General features: G+C 35.3%; 3 protein-coding genes across 3 annotated transcripts; 1 reads left to right on the plus strand and 2 right to left on the minus strand.

Moving 5' to 3' along the window:
• Positions 1-2,501: 2,501 nt before the first annotated feature.
• Positions 2,502-3,209, minus strand: LOTGIDRAFT_98823 (hypothetical protein; the record flags this gene model as incomplete). The annotated part of the gene is made up of 2 exons (XM_009063260.1): positions 2,502-2,608; positions 3,035-3,209. Coding segments are annotated over 2 exons (282 nt in total), but the record flags the coding sequence as incomplete, so codon positions are not given.
• Positions 3,210-6,502: 3,293 nt separating this feature from the next.
• Positions 6,503-8,082, minus strand: LOTGIDRAFT_98360 (hypothetical protein; the record flags this gene model as incomplete). Its single annotated transcript, XM_009063261.1, has 3 exons — positions 6,503-6,579; positions 7,244-7,375; positions 7,911-8,082. Coding segments are annotated over 3 exons (381 nt in total), but the record flags the coding sequence as incomplete, so codon positions are not given.
• Positions 8,083-11,782: 3,700 nt separating this feature from the next.
• LOTGIDRAFT_234890 (hypothetical protein) lies at positions 11,783-17,307 on the plus strand (the record flags this gene model as incomplete). Its single annotated transcript, XM_009063262.1, has 2 exons — positions 11,783-11,855; positions 14,122-17,307. 2 exons carry the CDS (start codon positions 11,783-11,785, stop codon positions 17,184-17,186), a joined length of 3,138 nt encoding a protein of 1,045 aa, XP_009061510.1. The 3' UTR covers positions 17,187-17,307.
• Between the last annotated feature and the right edge of the window lie 30 nt (positions 17,308-17,337).

Consider the following 17,337-nt stretch of genomic DNA (forward strand, 5'->3'; position numbering starts at 1 on the left):
TATCCCAGAGAATGTTAGGACAGATAAAAATGTGTCATTTTTTGTCGAAGATAGACACTCCTTTATTTTTACAGCTAAGTCACCAAATTCTATCACTTCAAACCAGCCTTGCCTCTCCATGAACAATCTGGAGCATATACCTGCATGTTTAAAAGTTTAATTTCCATTTACTATTGACCCCCACCTTAGAAACTACTCTTGTCTAGCCATCAAATTCATCTGTCAAGAGTCTGTGGATAGTGTCGGAGTATTTCAGAAGATATCCTAACCTTTGACTGGGTTTCACCGATTGCCTGTTAATGTATGGTACTAAAGTCAATAGATTTTGGTATGTTTTTACCCTTACCAGTTATGAACTCACTGCTTTGATGTGTAAGCGTCAGAAAGCTTCGGACTACACTTGTATATTCATTACTAGTCTAGCGACGTATCAACCTACCATCTGACTAAAATATAATAATTCTACTGCCACAGACACAATAAATATAATAGGAATCATAGTACAATTACCAAGAAGTTGACATACCTAATAGAAAATACTTCCTCGTAAGATTAGTAAGACTGACACCACGACGACGTAGTAGGTGTTATTATTCGGTCTACTTTTACTTTCAGTTCCTGTAGAGCCGAATCGAACTGTCAAATCGACCTCGTTGGGTCTTTTCACAGCCGAAGACCACCAGTGACTGCCAAATATCACAACCAAATGGTCTCAATTAAAGTATACTATGTCAAAATCGACCTAGCACCTCAATCCCCCCCCCCCCCCCCCCCTTATTTTTGCGAGAAATCCCTAACCGTATTTGTTATTGTAATAGAGAAATTGATGTAAATGGAGCAATTTAAATAGATTGTACAGAAGTGAATAAAGAGCCAATCAGAGGCCTTGACAGAAAGTATGTGTATACACAGTCATAGTTTTTACAGCCTTTCTGTCTAGGGCTATGATTGGCTGAATTCGCTGGCGTACAATCCAATCCAATCGCTGCATTTCGAGATACAAGGAAATATTGTGATGATAACAAGTTTTCTGATAAACCCCAAGAGGTCACAGAATGTATATTCATACAAATTGTATATTGAAATGTTGTAAACCTCTTTTTTTTAACTGTGTAAACTTGTGCATTTTGTGTATACAATTTAGTTATACAGAAATGTCTCTAAGGAATCCCAAGGAAAGCTTCACTACAATCACTAGCAATATTAACAAATCAATCTTAAAATTTGTGTGTGTTCAGAATCATCCACGTTTGAAAGTTAAAAAAAGACAACTAGTCTTTTCTTGAGACTCTGCCTTATATTGAAATACAAAGTCCTTAGTATGAGGTATTGATGAAGGAATTAAGGGATTTTCGTATATGTATTTTCAGTACTTCTGAATATTATTAACATATATTCAAGATCCAAATCAATCCCCAAAAATCGTAAATCTGCCCCTTTGCCCCCTGTACCTCTACTGTTAGGCTTGGGTACATGCATTAAGTACAAAAGCTTTCATTGAAATTGTACAAAATAATGCTATTTCACCTATGCATACAAGTCTCATCAAAATTGGAAAAAAACTCTTTATCTCTTCCATGAACCAATTTTGACGCATTTCCTCTGTCAAGGGCAATAACTTAGAAAACGTTATTCCAAATCCTACCAAATCAAAACTTGTGCAAGATATTATCAATAAATATTATATATGCATACTAAGTTTCATCAAAATCGGGTCAAAACTACAGTCTCTATTGTGTTCGCAATACATATTGGGCATGCACAATAAAAAAAAATGTGGGCGGGCTGACGAGCTGACGGAAATGTAGGTCCAGGAAATGTGGACATATAAAAAGACATAAAATAGATAGACACTATTTATTATTAACTTAAGAATTGATCACATGATCGAATTATTTCTTTACTTTTCCCACTTGTTTGTATCATAGTTGTAACCACTGTGGTATTCTATATTATCATTGCCCAGCAGAAGTTTTCTTCTTTGTACCTCCATTTCCCAATCCTTAGTATAGGTAATTGGCATGTATGGCAAGCCTGAAAAACAATAGCCAAGTGATATCAATGGCAGTATAGCATAAAAAGAAATCATTTTTCCTTTGAAGCATATTAAATTTTTTTAAAGATGCATCTTCATGTAAGACATTGAAAAGCTACTTTTGGTTTACTTTATGTCGGAACATTACAGGTCTGAAGATGGGCAACACAATGCAAGTTGCAGGGTACAATTAGGCAATAGCCTTCTCTTTTTTCGATTTCCAACTGTCAGCACAGGGCAGCGGTTTATTGTCCCATTGAAATGACTAGACGCTTCTACCATGTCAGCCCCTTTTACCTGCATCACTGACAGACGGAACTGGGTTAAAAAACCTATGTTGGGATTGAACCATTGACCTTCAGGTTAGTAAGCAACCATCGAACTCACTGAGCCAACGCGGCTTCTTTCAGACAAAAAGACATATTTCTAAATATATCTTACCATAATCATTCATATATAATGAAATTAACAGGGACATAGACATCATCACCAGAAATGATGTAAGGTAATCTTTCCAATAGCCTGTAGGAGCTCTCATTTCAGCAAAATTATTGCAGAAACTTGCTCTATACACTGAAAGAAAATTTGATCAGCGATTTTATACATAATTGGTAATGTCCATTTTCTTAACCTATTTAAAACACCGGCTTCAGCATAACTTGTGTTTCTCTTCACATTGTAAAGTTATTCTTTGTTCTTTCAATTCAACTGATTATAAAAAGGTTTCTCTAACTTTTGTATGTGTATCAGTGACACTGATAGCATCAATTTGCACCATTCCAAATTTCAGTTCTGTGGTTCCTTGCAATTTCTCTAAAACTTTAGCATTTTATGACGCCACTTATCGCAAAATATGCCTGTATCACATAAGCTCCTTTGCAAAAAATGACGTCATCAAACACTTACTTTTAGTGGAATTGCATAAATATTGGCACTATTTTCATGTAAAGTTTTACAACCAGCAGTGGCTATAACGTTATCAACGTATGATAAACTTACAGGCTTTCTTGTCCTCAACACTCAAAGTTGACCAATCGTCTCGTTCTTTAGCTCTCAGAGCCAAGACATCTTGTGTATTCTCTCCAAACCTAATGCTTGGGTATGGGAATTCCATTGAATCATTATAAAATAATCTGCCATTCATACCATAACCTACAGCATCACGATTTCCTACAAAAACAAGAAGAACACTGAGTGTAACCATTCTTTGACAACATACAGCTATTTAAACAGAGCCTGAAACATGTTGTTACATAAAGTGTTTCTTGCTGAGCAATCATGGGGAAACACTTACCAACTTGAGGATGAAACTTATAAATACGCAACACTTACCGACTTGAGGATGAAACTTATAAGTACGCAACACTTACCAACTTGAGGATGAAACTTATAAATATAAGCAACACTTACCAACATGAGGATGAAAGTTATAAATATACGCAACACTTACCAAAATGAGGATGAAATTTATAAATATAAGCAACACTAACCAACATGAGGATGAAACTTATAAAAACATACAACTCTTACCAATATGAGGACGAAACTTATAAAAAACATGCAACACTTACCATGAGGATGAAACTTATAAATATATGTAACACTTACCAACATGAGGATGAAACTTATCCATAGTTTCTTTTGAAACCAGACCATTGGAATGAATAGGATGGTTATCTTCAAGAAACGATGCTGATTTTGTGTCCAGCTCTCCAGTTCTTGTTGAGTATGCCCTTTTAATAATATTTCTTAGAAAAGGTCTTGATGTGGAAAGGTAACTCATTTTGAAGGGTCTAATATAAAAAAAAAAACCTGTATAAGTGATAGCACAATATATTGGTGATACAGCCCTGTCATTAGGTAGGGGTCTGTGGGGGCTGGGCCCCAGCAAATGAGAATTAAGCCCCAGCAAAACCTTCTTCATTTCAGAAGAGATTGAGTTATGGTGTCTTAGTACAAAATCCAAATGATACATGTTTGGATACGTTTTGAGCACCTCCTAAATTATCAAAAATGAGTACAAAATCTGAGCCCCTGCACCAATTCATTCTTGGTGACGGAGCCTGATACCCCTCCCCATGATGTTATTTTTACCAATCAGAAAATCACAGTGTATCATGTATAACCTGTTCTTAAAACAATAATGATTTGTAGGACAAAGGCTGTCATAAGATTCTTCTTTAGATTTCGCTACACGACAATATCATCACGTTTTCAAGAAGTAGGTTTTACATGACATGATTTGATTGGTTAATGTTATGATTTAGGAACAGGATTTTGGTTAGATGACAATAGAAAAATATCAAAAAAATAAAAAGAAACACAATTGTAGACTAATTTTTATTAGATTGATATAATAGGTAGACTCTACTTCCTGTTTCAGTGTACTCAAATTCTGAAAGTTTCTATTAAATTTATATAATACATACAAGTGATTTTTGTACTACATCGTACAAACAAACGCAACTACAAATGTTTTCAAATGGGTGTCATTAGCAAAATATTTTCCTGTCAATAGAATTCTAATGCTCAACGAACGAATTTGCATTTCAAATTTACCTTCCCTGACAGACAAAAATTGTAAAATGACCCACTTTCGGGTGCTGAAAAATGTAAAATTATATGAAATACCCTTTCAGAATAATTTTCAGGCAGAAAAATTTCATAAACTGTGGGCACTCTATGTTATTGAGTTGAAAATTTGAGACTCGTAGTACCAGTAACAAATTTTAACAAAATGCGATTCTGAAACCACAGACACAATGATCAATCAATCAGACAATATAATTTGCAATTCATATGTCTATGTAGTTCCAAACAAACAGCATCGGTCGTCTGGCCTCTGACACAGTTAATTTTGATATCTTTCTTCTAAAAGTCTCATGTTTTATCAATATTTGATCGACATACCCTTCAGAGAGTAACTCTCGACCTTCAGTTTGTCTCTCGGTCTTGGCCTATTGAAAGGAAAATGGACGAACGAAAAACACTTTTAACTGAAACGAAATGTACCAAAAATTTAAAATAGACACAAGTAAACCAAAAAAATCAAAACCTACTAAATGCAGTTATTTCTTGTTATTTATTTCTAATTTCGATAGCATGATCAATTTTCTGAAGTCAATCCATGTCTTTGGGAAACGATATGTTTCTTATCTGAAAAACAAAATGTAAAAATTGTACGTATTCCTTATATAACACTATAATGAAATATTATTATACGGTAGCTCGCTTAGGACATTATATTCTAAATTTGTCTTTGCCGATTGTCCATGTCCATTACAAATATCTATTGCTTCCAAAAAATACTAAATCTGCTGTAAAGTGGTAAGATCCTGCACATCTGAAAAACAAAAAATCAAAACTGTACGTCGGCTACTCCTATACTATAATGATATATTATTATACGGTGGCTCGTTTAGGACATATTTGATATTCTAAATTACGATTTGGCCAAATGTTTACATCCACGTTTTGTTTTAACTTTAGCTACAGGAGAGCATGGTGACAAAGATTTTTTTTTATTATTCTAAAGATATTAAGTAATGACCACATAATTTTCATCGTAATTGTTTTACTTATCTATACCAGCACATCATTGTTCGGGATACGTTTTGTTTAAACACGGAAACATTGGTTACCACTCAGCAGACCCTTAGATACAGCCTGACAACTGACCAGTTCCATAACTGCAACCATACACCATTCCCTCTCTGGATATCTTACTTCTCCCTCCGAATAATCAAGCCTGGCTACGGTGGCATACTTAATAGAAGTTTAATCATCGTATACGCGAAACAGTTCATTTTACTGATGAACTATAACGTCGAAATTGGCTTAAACAGTCGAGCACATAACCTGGTCGGTCATCGACGGTTGTACTAAAAAAATAATTTTCAGAACTATTTTCCGGTCTTACGAAGTTGCAGGTCTGTTGTTAACAACATATCGACTTAACAGTTCGATTAAGAACTTAGCAAGGTCTGCCTCGGTGGGATAACGGTGAATTGGGCATGTCTCAAGATTACAAAAGCGAAGTTTTTTGGACCCCATTAATATGTTCCTAGTCTAGCATAGTTAGGCTAAACGCCTCTCGGGGATAGCTCCTATGTCTGAAATCCATCCAACCTTCTATGCAATATTCTGAAATTTAGGTACTATATATGAGGTTAAAGTCCTAAAAACCGCAGCCAGATGTAGGCTCTGCCGAAACCCAAATCAGCAATGTGAATAAATAACTATATAGATAGTGAATCATTGCTGTCCACTGCTTAGTGTTTGTGGAAAGGGTAACCCTACACACTTGTTTGCTCAGTGCAAATGCGTATACAAATGTTTAATATAAAATTTACTTTACTGACAAAAGACTTGTTTAATTCAAAATCATTTCTACATTGTCAATGGTAGTTTTTACTTTTCCCACTTGTTTGTATCATAGTTGTAACCACTGTGGTATTCTATATTATCATTGCCCAGCAGAAGTTTTCTTCTTTGTACCTCCATTTCCCATTCCTTGTTAAATGTTTTTGGCATGTATGGCAAGCCTGAAAAATAACAGAGAGAATTAGCGTACATCAAGATTTTTATTCTTTTGGCAATCTTTTAAGTGATTAGCTAATGAAATCATACACAATTGCTACCCCTTCGTAATCCGATCGTATCAGCCTCTGTACACTGGTATACCATCCTCTTGGAAATCCTTTTTATAGGCTATGACCTGGTGCCCCTCGTCCACAAGAAGAATCAAATGCTCCACAAACGGATACAAAGTTTAAGACATCGCTCTAACATTTGGCAGCGTAATTAATTGCTTTTCACATAAACTACATTAAAAAATTCCGTCAGATGCCCACTAAGGTGCCACAATTGTTAGCAATATACTCCATGGTTGGGAACTAGGGCTCAAGTATATAAATATATTTTAGTCAGAAAATAAGACAAGAATAATTGCCGTATCTCCACGCAGTGCTAAATCGTAAAGAGGAATCATTTTCATTTAAAATGAAGTCACGTGAACGTTTTATGTGACAAACGTGCCATCGAACTATTCCAAAATCTCACCAAACAACCTAAGCATAGCAAATCGTATCCAAATTTGGCTGTTCACACAATATTATTCCCCGAGAAAGTTGTGACGAATGGTGACGTGGTTTATACAATGATTTGATTTGATATGATATATGATAGGATAATTCAAAGTTGACTTACCATATTCATTCATATATAATGAAATGGACAGGGTTATAGACATCAGAATCAAAAATGATGTAAGATAATCTTTCCAATGTCCTGTTGGAGCTCTCAATTCAGCAAAATTATTGCAGAAACTTGCTCTATACACTGAAAGAGGGTAAGCTTGTCAAAACATATTATATAATACCTACATGCACATGAACTTTTGCTTAAAAATTAAATAAAATAAAATTGGGTCTTATTGCATGCCAAACTACGAGATGCTTTTTCCATTTTAGTCCCTAAAACTGCATTAAAATGGGGAAAACGGGTTGAAATATCCGCAGATATCCCAATCTATGCCGGGATCAAACCTGAACCTTCAGGTTAGCGAGTCATCCTCTTTTTATGATCAAGTTAGTTTTCCGGGCAAAGTAACATGCCCACTGCCCACTGTGTAACCTATTGGCCACTAAAATTAATTTGAGAACAAAAACACTTGTTGTAAACAAAGGCAAATTCGACCACCAGTTGGTATTTTATTTACAAAACGAATTGGGTTATGCCGAATTAGCAGCCGATTATGCGGTGCTAAGTATTAAGTTCGATATAGACTATACCCTTAATAATCAATGTGATTATCTGGATTAGTGTGAAAAAAAAGTTGGAAGCGGGAATTAACCAGTAAAATTGGCAAACTTACAAGCTTTCTTTTGCTCTATACTTAAAGTGGACCAACATTGTTTCTCTTCCTCTCTTAGAGCCATTACATCTGGCGTATTTTCAGCAAATCTCAGACTTGGATATGGGAACTCCGTGCTATCTAGATAATTCAATCTTCCATTTATACCATATCCTACTACATCACGATTACCTTAAAGGAATATTTGAAGAAATTGAAAGGGGTAGGCCCCCTATTGTTGTCCAAATATTTGCATGATCAGCTGATAGAGCTTAAATTCTTACATCATACATGTACCGGTAATTAATATTTATCTCAGGGATATTGCAGTATGAAAACTCAAATTTTGTATGTTCTATTAAGATAGACTGCCAACCTAGCAGTCTTTCTGTCGAAGCCTTTTATTGGCTGTATTCGTTAGATTAAATTCACAAATCACATACTTCTGTAATGCAAGGAAAGTCTCGGGACATTGTTAAGACTTGTCCAAACTACTCACCAACATGAGAATGAAACTTATCTAGAGTTTCTTTTGAAAGCAAGCCATTCGAATAAGTTGGAGAGTTCTCGGGAATAAAATCTGGTGCTTTGATTGTTATTCCTTCATGTTTTGTAGAATATCTTTGCTTTCTAATAAAGCTTCTTAAACTTGATCTTGATATGGAAAGGTAGTTCATTTTCTAACCTTAGAAAAAGCAAATAGTAAAATTATAGGGACAGGTAGGCCATTTTGTGTTCACAGTACCGTCGAAATTTGATCCTTCAAATCCATGTTTGTCCAGAATTATCTGCGTTTGAATGTTAAAATGACGACTCGTCAATTTAATGACAGGACTATGCCTTTTTAGATATTTAGTTAGAACCTTTGCCTTTGGCTTTGCTGGTTTTGGGAGCTACAAATTGACAGTACGCTTAATTCCTGAAACTTCAGTAGATCTATCCTATTATCGAAGGAAAATCTGTCGACTGCTTCTTCCTTGCCTATTGTGGGTAGGGCAGTCTGTACTTCTTACAGTCTAGCTAGGACTCGATGCGTGACAAAAACAGCAGCTAGGCTATCGATCGGTGCTATAACGCTGGCAGTAGGAAAGTAGGATCACCGGAAATTGTAGGCTACTACCAGTTGGTGCAAGGCAAATTATTTGAAACGAAATGGCCTACACTCTGATAAAATTTGTTTGCACCTTTGTCAATGTAATCCAAGAGTGAATGTATAAATTGATTGCTTACCTATCGTCAACCCTACTTAACGTCGATCTATGAAATGTGAAGCAGTAGCCGCAGGATTTCTACTGAAATGTTTACACTCCACCGAAAGCGCGCTGCCTAACTGTCCAATCAGGAGTAACTATACTTTAGCCCGACTTAGTCTATCACTTGGAAGTCTTGAGATTTTGAACCCAATTTATAATCATCATTATACAAGTCTATGCTTGAACCTTATCACTGGTTCAGTTAATCCATAGAGAATTATAACATAATAATCTTAAGCCTATAGCCTACTCTATTTTGGTCAAATCCTATCATTAAACGACACTGTACTAATCCCCAAATAATCCACATATTAGGCCTACCTACAGCATGTTCAGTAGGTTAGTCGAAGACTGTAACTTAAAATTAGGGGTCGAAACTCTATCCTTTTTCATTTCCATTAATGCACCGCCATTGCGTCTAAAGTTTTAACAGTGTCTGTGCACACTTAAAATCTTCGGACAGTTGGAAATCGAAAAAGAGTAGGCTAATTCAGCTGTTCTGGCAAATGTCCCTCGTTGCACACTGCATTGCGTTGTCTGTCTTTATTAGCCCAGAAGAGCTAAAACGTAAAACTATCCATTTCAATTCAACAGAAAAGTGTATTTACAAGAGTTAACCCCCTTTTCTTTTATGATAAGATAGTTTTGTTGTGGTCTAGAAGGTTACGGTTAGAGTTAACTCCCTTCAACTGCATTCATCAAATTCATTAGCATGTACGATAATTAATATTCTACGTTATGATATCTAAGACAAGACTCGTATATAGATGTACATTACTTTCAGTGGCGTTTCAATTTTTTATCATTTTACATAGTGATGGAATGTCTGTGGACCCCATGTAAAATTTTGTAGACCTAGCTCGTCCCCCTCACCTGACAGGCCTACTGATCTTCCCCGAGCAAATGGCTATGGTAACAAAAATTCTAACGGTCTGATAAACACAATGACGTCATTGGGTGAAATTCAATAAACCTACGAATAAAACCATTCAAACATTGTTTTCGTTAAGAATACGAAAGTGTAACAACTTTAGATTTTTTAACATAATTATGCTTAGGGCCTATTACTCAAAGCATAATTATTGCAGATGATAGCAAGATGAGTTTCAACAAGTTTCAGGTTATGTTTAACTATTTCTTTATTTCAATTTCATATCTTATACAAATTGTTTTCGATGGGTGTTCAACTCTCTTCATTGATAGAGTATTTATACAAATTGTGTTCGATGGGTGTTCAACTCTCTTCATTGATAGACTATTTATACAAATTGTGTTCGATGGGTGTTCAACTCTCTTCATTGACAGACTATTTATACAAATTGTGTTCGATGGGTGTTCAACTCTCTTCATTGATAGACTATTTAAACAAATTGTGTTCGATGGGTGTTCAACTCTCTTCTTTGATAGAATATGCACGCGCGTGCGTCCATTCACAATTACCAATCGACATAACTCACAAAGGGTGTACTAAGATACCGGTTCAGAATGACGGTGTGCTTTGTCACAGGTTACAGAAGGGTGCTTTGTAGATGTTTTAAAATGTAGTTCATGGAGGTCTAAAGTCTCTGGGATTTTGGGGCAGGGAGGAGTACTCGGGGCGGGGTTATTGTACCCCCAATTGGACCTTCACTACATTTCGTACAAATTAGAAATAGATTCTATACTTTTAAAAAAAGGAAAAACCCTTTTAAGCACACCATAGGTCTGTACTTTTCCAAAAAGCTGCCACCTTTTAAATCTCTATCTCCACGGTTGTGCTCCTTTAAGTCAGTCTGTACCTGATTTTTTAGGGGAGCGGTCTGAAAATAGGTCAGTTGTCTGGAGATTGCACAGCGTGAAACCGAGTATCAAAAACATGATTCAGGTTAATTCTGTTTTAACATTTCTATACCGCTCTACTTATTGATTGAGCACTATATTTTAACAGTTAAAATATTTTATTTTTTGTAGTCCGAGATATAAGAAATGTCTAGTCGCAAAAGCCTATAGATAAGTTATATTTTTAGAAAACGATCTTAATCTACATTTTGTGATATTCCTGTTTTGATTCATTGATTAGGCCTACATCTTTTGTTTTAAATCTTTTTATTTTAGCCAGTTTAATTTTGCCTTAGTCCTCTAAAGATTCTGATTGACCCAGGGGTGTCGTCGTACGTAGCCTACTGAAAAGATTTTCGGGATAGCATGCCATGCAATTGTAGCCTACAGCCTATGAAAATGAGTCAATTTCTTTTAGCAGGCACCTGCTTTGTCATTTAAGCTATTTTCATGAATGATCACGTCATTGATTTTGTTGGCTTGTGGACTATTTTAGATATAGGCTAGTGTTGTTAGCTTTAGGTGCGCTGACCTGAAATTTGGGTCGCGTGACCAAAATAATGCTAATCGCTTATCTTATATACGTTCAAATATAGAAACGGGGCCTACGTAAGGTTATCACGTGACCTGTTGTTAAATTTGGATACATATTATTGTGCGTATTTTACGTCTGGATGAGGGTGCCATTTTTAGTGATATTGGTGGGATTTATATATATGCAAAGATAGGGGAACCAAGACTAGCCTACTGACTAATTTCTTCTTATGACGTTGTGACATACCGGCGTTATGTCGTCAGGATAGATAATTATGTAATATACGCATGTTTGTAGCTCTCCATGGTCGTAACGTCGATTTTGCGACTGTAAGTGGTATAAGAGTATTCTTAACTCGACGTAAGGCTTCAAATTGAAAGGATATCTGCGCATGCGTTAAGCCCAAAAACCAACTTCTGTTATTGGCCATGTCGTAAGCATAAATTATGACGTATTTCATGGTCACGTGATCGAAAGTCGCCATGTTGGATGTCGATACCGATATTTGACCAAAGCATAATTTGCCCAATCTCCAAGAATTGTTACGTAGACGGAAAATAATTCCTGAAAAGGGGAAATTAGGAAAATAATTGTACTGACATAAGGTTAGTGTCTTAGACTAGGTTATTGGTCTTTGTTTATTAATAGATTAATGTTTTCAGTGATAATCAACTCGCTGTGTAGAGTACTGTGTAGACTGTTGTTAGACGTGCTGTACTGTGGGCCTACAGATACTGTATGTGTATACTGTCGCTGTGTCGGACTGTCGGGCATTGAAATTTAAGGAAAGTTTCAGAAAATGAAAATAATTTTAGCAGGCATGTAGTGCCATATTTTAGCCAACAACATCTCATTTTTCTTTTGTGGTGTTTCTGTTGTTGACACTGGTTGTTTCTTTCAATTCAAATACTTTTCCCTCCAGAAATTTAATGTGAAAATGACACACATATTTGTTGACTGTTAATGCAAATTCTCATATTAAGAATTTGTGCATCTTAGACTAATATAATTACGTTGAAAGACGCTAAGCCTAGTTTTAAAATGTTAAAGAGACCAAACATTGGATGATATATTATCACGGTATATTCCAAAAATTTCGTTCGAACTATTAGTAAAGCTGACTGCCTTCTCAACTCTGCTTAGACGGATTCATTGGCTTATAACAGAAGGGCTAAAACTATCCTTAAAAACTTATATACCGGTACCATGTCCCTTAGATTGTAACAGTCTGCAAAGTTAGAAAATGTATAAACTGACATGATGCAACATAGATTATTAGAATGATCATTACTTGATTGGTTATCCCTTTGTATTTAATCTTAATCTGTTTAATGTTTAATTTCAATCATCTAATCCCATTCACGATTAATGGGTACAGTAACGAGTAACATCAAAGTGATAATTAATAATTTTTTGATGCCATTGAAAGTGCTACTATTCTTAACCTTTATAGAAAAAAGAGGTGATCTGAGGTATTTTGAAACTTGTTCTGAGTCTTATGAAAAAAAGGGTTTGAGTTGTCTTCAACAATTTACATATATAATTTCAACTGAAGGTCCAGGATTCAATCCCGGCATAGGTCAAGATAATATCTTCATTTTTCCGTCCCAAATTTGCTATGAGTTATTGCCCTTGACTTAAGAAAAACGGGTCGAAATTTGAACACAATAGAGACTACAATTTTTATCTGCTTTTAATGAAATTTGGTGTGATTATCCATTACAATAATGTCTTTCGATTTTTCGATGTATGGAATTTGAGTTATTGTCCTTGACTAAGTAAAATGGCTCCAAAATTGTTAGTTTGTGAACACGTTATGTCAGAATTTTATGAAATTTAATACTGCCTTGGACATATTAGATTTTTTGTACGATTAGACACAGATTGGCAACTGCCCTTGATATAATGGAAATTTATCAAGGAAGTGGGCATATATTTGCTAGGCAACCACTTGTTTATCTTGTTTTCCTGTCAGTGATACAGGTCATATACAATCATATATGAATGTTAATTGATGCTTGAGGAAACCAGGCATTTAACAAATAAAGCAGATGGTATTCGAATTAATGTTTAAGCTTATGCAAACTTAGTGTTTTATGAAGTCACCATCACAAGCGCTGATAGACTTTTGCCATAGTGATGTCATAAAACGCCTAGTTTTAGTGGAATTCCAAAACCACAGATCTTGTTCTGGGTTTGTTTCTTGAATGTTTGGACCAATTGATATTGTCAAAAAAATTTGCCATGATAGAAGATAGTTGCTCTTTATATTTTAGAAGACTAAGCTTACTTGTGTTAATATTAATAGCTCCTTTTTCCAACTCCAATTCAGAAAACTAGGAATGTAAGAGTATATTTTCAGTAATAGGGGAAGTCAATATCAAATTTGATGTTTAGAACACTATGTTTTAATGAAATATTTATTGTTTTTATTACATTTAGAAATTTTTAGATTGTAAAACAACATTTTTTTATAAAAAAAACAATAAACACCATACTTAAGAAGAAATATCGCGATATATATCCATATCATGATATATTAATGCTCGATAACATGTTGAACAACTTGAACCAATATTGCCCAGCACTATCTTGTATTAAATATCTTAATTTTGTATAATTTCAGGTATGGAAGAAAATTCTACTCAGGTACAGATGGAGATTTCTCCAAAGCAAAGTATTGAAGCAACTGATAGCAGCAATGATTCTGGCAAAGAAAATAACTTACCATGTAAAAATTCACATGACAAAGAAATTTTGAATGGACAAGAACCAAATCAGACTGTAAACTTTCAATCTAAGATTTTAAACCATAACAAAGTGCTGGAAAACAGATCTGCCGATGTTCGAAAGAATGCAGATAAAATGGAAATTGAGGAAAATATAAAACAGGATGGAAGTTCTCCAAGCCACTTAAAGCCTCAATCTACAAATGATAGTGAAACTAGTGATGTAGAAATGCTTGATGATAGTCATGATAAGTCATGTGATATCGCTGCAGCAACAACCGATACCAATGCAGCAACAACTGATACCATTGTGGCAACAAAGGATACCATTGTGGCAACAAAGGATACCATTGTGGCAACAAAGGATACCATTGTGGCAACAAAGGATACCATTGTGGCAACAAAGGATACCAATGCTCCAATAAAAGATGCTAATGTAGCAACAACTGATACTAATTCAACATCAAAAGATGCAATTTCGGTAAAAACTGATACCAATGCTTCAATAGCTGATACCAATGCATCAGCCACTGATACAAATGCAGCAGCAAATGTTTCTCTTAAAAACTCAGGAGATGCAAAATGTGCCACTCCGTGCGAGATAAACAATGATAAGCTTACTAATGAATCACAATGCATGGATATCAGTGAAAAGAACTGTGAAATCACAAGTGTTAATTCTAATGGAACTGACTTTGATGACAAAAGTAATACATGCGATACCAAAGAGGAGGGAAAAGAAAAGACAGAGAATTCTGTAGAAAAAATCTTGGATGAAGATGGCGATGAGTTTATCATTACAATGAATGAAGATGCTGATGAAAGCGATGGTGAAGAAGAAGATGAAAATCATGAAGATGAAGAGAATACAAATGGAAACAAAAAGTCTTCTGATGTGACACCTATAATAACACTGCCTCCACTACCGCCATTACCTCGAACTACAGTCAATAACACAGTTCAGATACCAAAGAAACCATCACAATCACTCATATCTCAGTCTCTTAAAGGTGGTCAAAACTCCTCTCAGAATGCAGCATTGTTATTGTCTATGAACAATTTTTCAAATTCATCACTTCAAACTTTTCAGCAGAAATCCATGGTACAGAATAAATCCTCATACCTTCCACCAGTTTTAACACCACAGTCAAGTACCGAGATGATGAGCCTGATCAAATGGGAGATATCCAATAGAATTTCCAATCAAAGACCGAAGTACCAGCAGAATCAGCCTGACAATGAATTGGGACCATTGTCAAAGTTTTTGTTCGAGTTGGGTAATGACCTCGTAAGAGAGACTGTTTATAATGATTTAGTCAGAATACAAACTTACAGAAAATCCACGGGTAAATTGTCAGAGAAAGAAACTGAAGATTTGTGTAAACTCAAGGATGTTCAAAGCGAATTGAAGTACTTAGTTGGTCCAATCAAGCATAACTTTAAATTGAAATGCAAGTGTGGATTTCGAACTGAATCAAAAAATATTCTTGTAAATCATCAGGAATATCCCCATGTTGATGAGAATGACTTTTCCTGTGCTGTGTGCAATGACTATGAAACGAAACAACCTGCAGCTTTTGTGTTCCATATGGAAGCAATGCACAACATGAGAGGAAGGATAGAAAACAAGCAAGCATTTTGGACTTGCAATCTCTGTCCATATGAAAATAATTCCAAAAGTAAACTGACACAGCATAGATTTAGATGTTTGAAAAATTTCAATTTGAAAACTAATTTATCTCAAAATTCAGTCATTGGTATGGAAGTCAATTTTTGTCTGGAAAATAACTTTTATAAAAGGAAAGATCCCCCAAAGACTCTTCACACAGCCAATAATACCAGGCAGCAATCCATTGCACCCAAACCAAAAGTTCAATCAAGTAGTAACACATTAGTAACGGCTATAAACAAACCAGCTCCAGTTATCAAGGCTGCTGGGAATGATGTTACAAAGAAAATAAACACTTTAATAAGCCAAAATCATTTGGTACTATCTCAAAATAAAGGTCCAGCAAATGAGAGTGGAGGATTTGAAGTGTGTGAAATTTGTGGTGGATATGTGAAGGACAGAAAAGCTTTAAGAATTCACTTTTATTATGCTCATAGGAAGGAAATACCAGACAGAGCACAAGCTCCTCTGTATTGTGCTACCTGTTTTGCTCGTTTTTGGACTGCTCAAGGCCTCCAAAAGCATCTTGAAGTTCACAAGGTTACAAATGCGGCAAAATGTTTGATTTGTGGACACAAAGTTCCAAATGTCTTGATGCACATGAGAATAGTACATACAAAAGAATTAGGAAACTTTCTGGCAACTTGTAAATGTATATACTGTGGTTTAGTATGTAGTAGTAAGCGTGGTGTAGAGAGCCATATGGTTGGTGTCCATGGTATTATGATAAAAACCGAATCAATTGTAACTAACTCCTCAATGGGTATGACTCAAAAGCCGCAGAAGCAACCAGCTCCTCGTGGTTGTATGTGTGTATTGTGTAACTTACAGTTCTCTAGAAATGTTGACCTCACCCGTCATTGTATGAAGGTTCATCATACTTGTATGAAATGTGGAATGGTGGTAGCTGACAAAGTTTCTTTAGACAAACATACATGCTTGAAGTCCATAAAAGGTCTACGAGATTGTGAACTGTGCTCAGAACAAGGATTCCATCCTGCTTATCATGTGAAGCACATACGTGATAAGCATATCCGTAAATGTACTATTCCTTTGATTAAGCTACCTAATTGGGTTAGTAAATCAGTAAAAGACAAAAAACTAATTTCCAAAGTAGAATCTATCTGTAAAGGTAAAAAGACTGATAATTGTATGGAAGTTGATGATACGAAAGAGCAGCGAAGCTCAAAAAAAAGACCTCATGCTGACAATGATAGTGTGCTAAATGACACTGTTATCGACATAACTAGTGATAGTCCAAGTAAAATTCCCTGTTTAGATACTTCTGTCTAAAACTTGTTGTGGACTAACGTTTATCTATTTGTACAGTAATAAAAGTTATATGTTACATATTTGGATTGTGAAAAAGTCGCCAAATGAGACAAAAGTAATAAAACATCACTGTGCAATATTGAGAAAAAATGTCTTGATTATAGCAATCTAA

The sequence above is a fragment of the Lottia gigantea genome, assembly GCF_000327385.1.
Source record: "Lottia gigantea unplaced genomic scaffold LOTGIsca_56, whole genome shotgun sequence".
NCBI lineage: Eukaryota > Metazoa > Mollusca > Gastropoda > Lottiidae > Lottia > Lottia gigantea.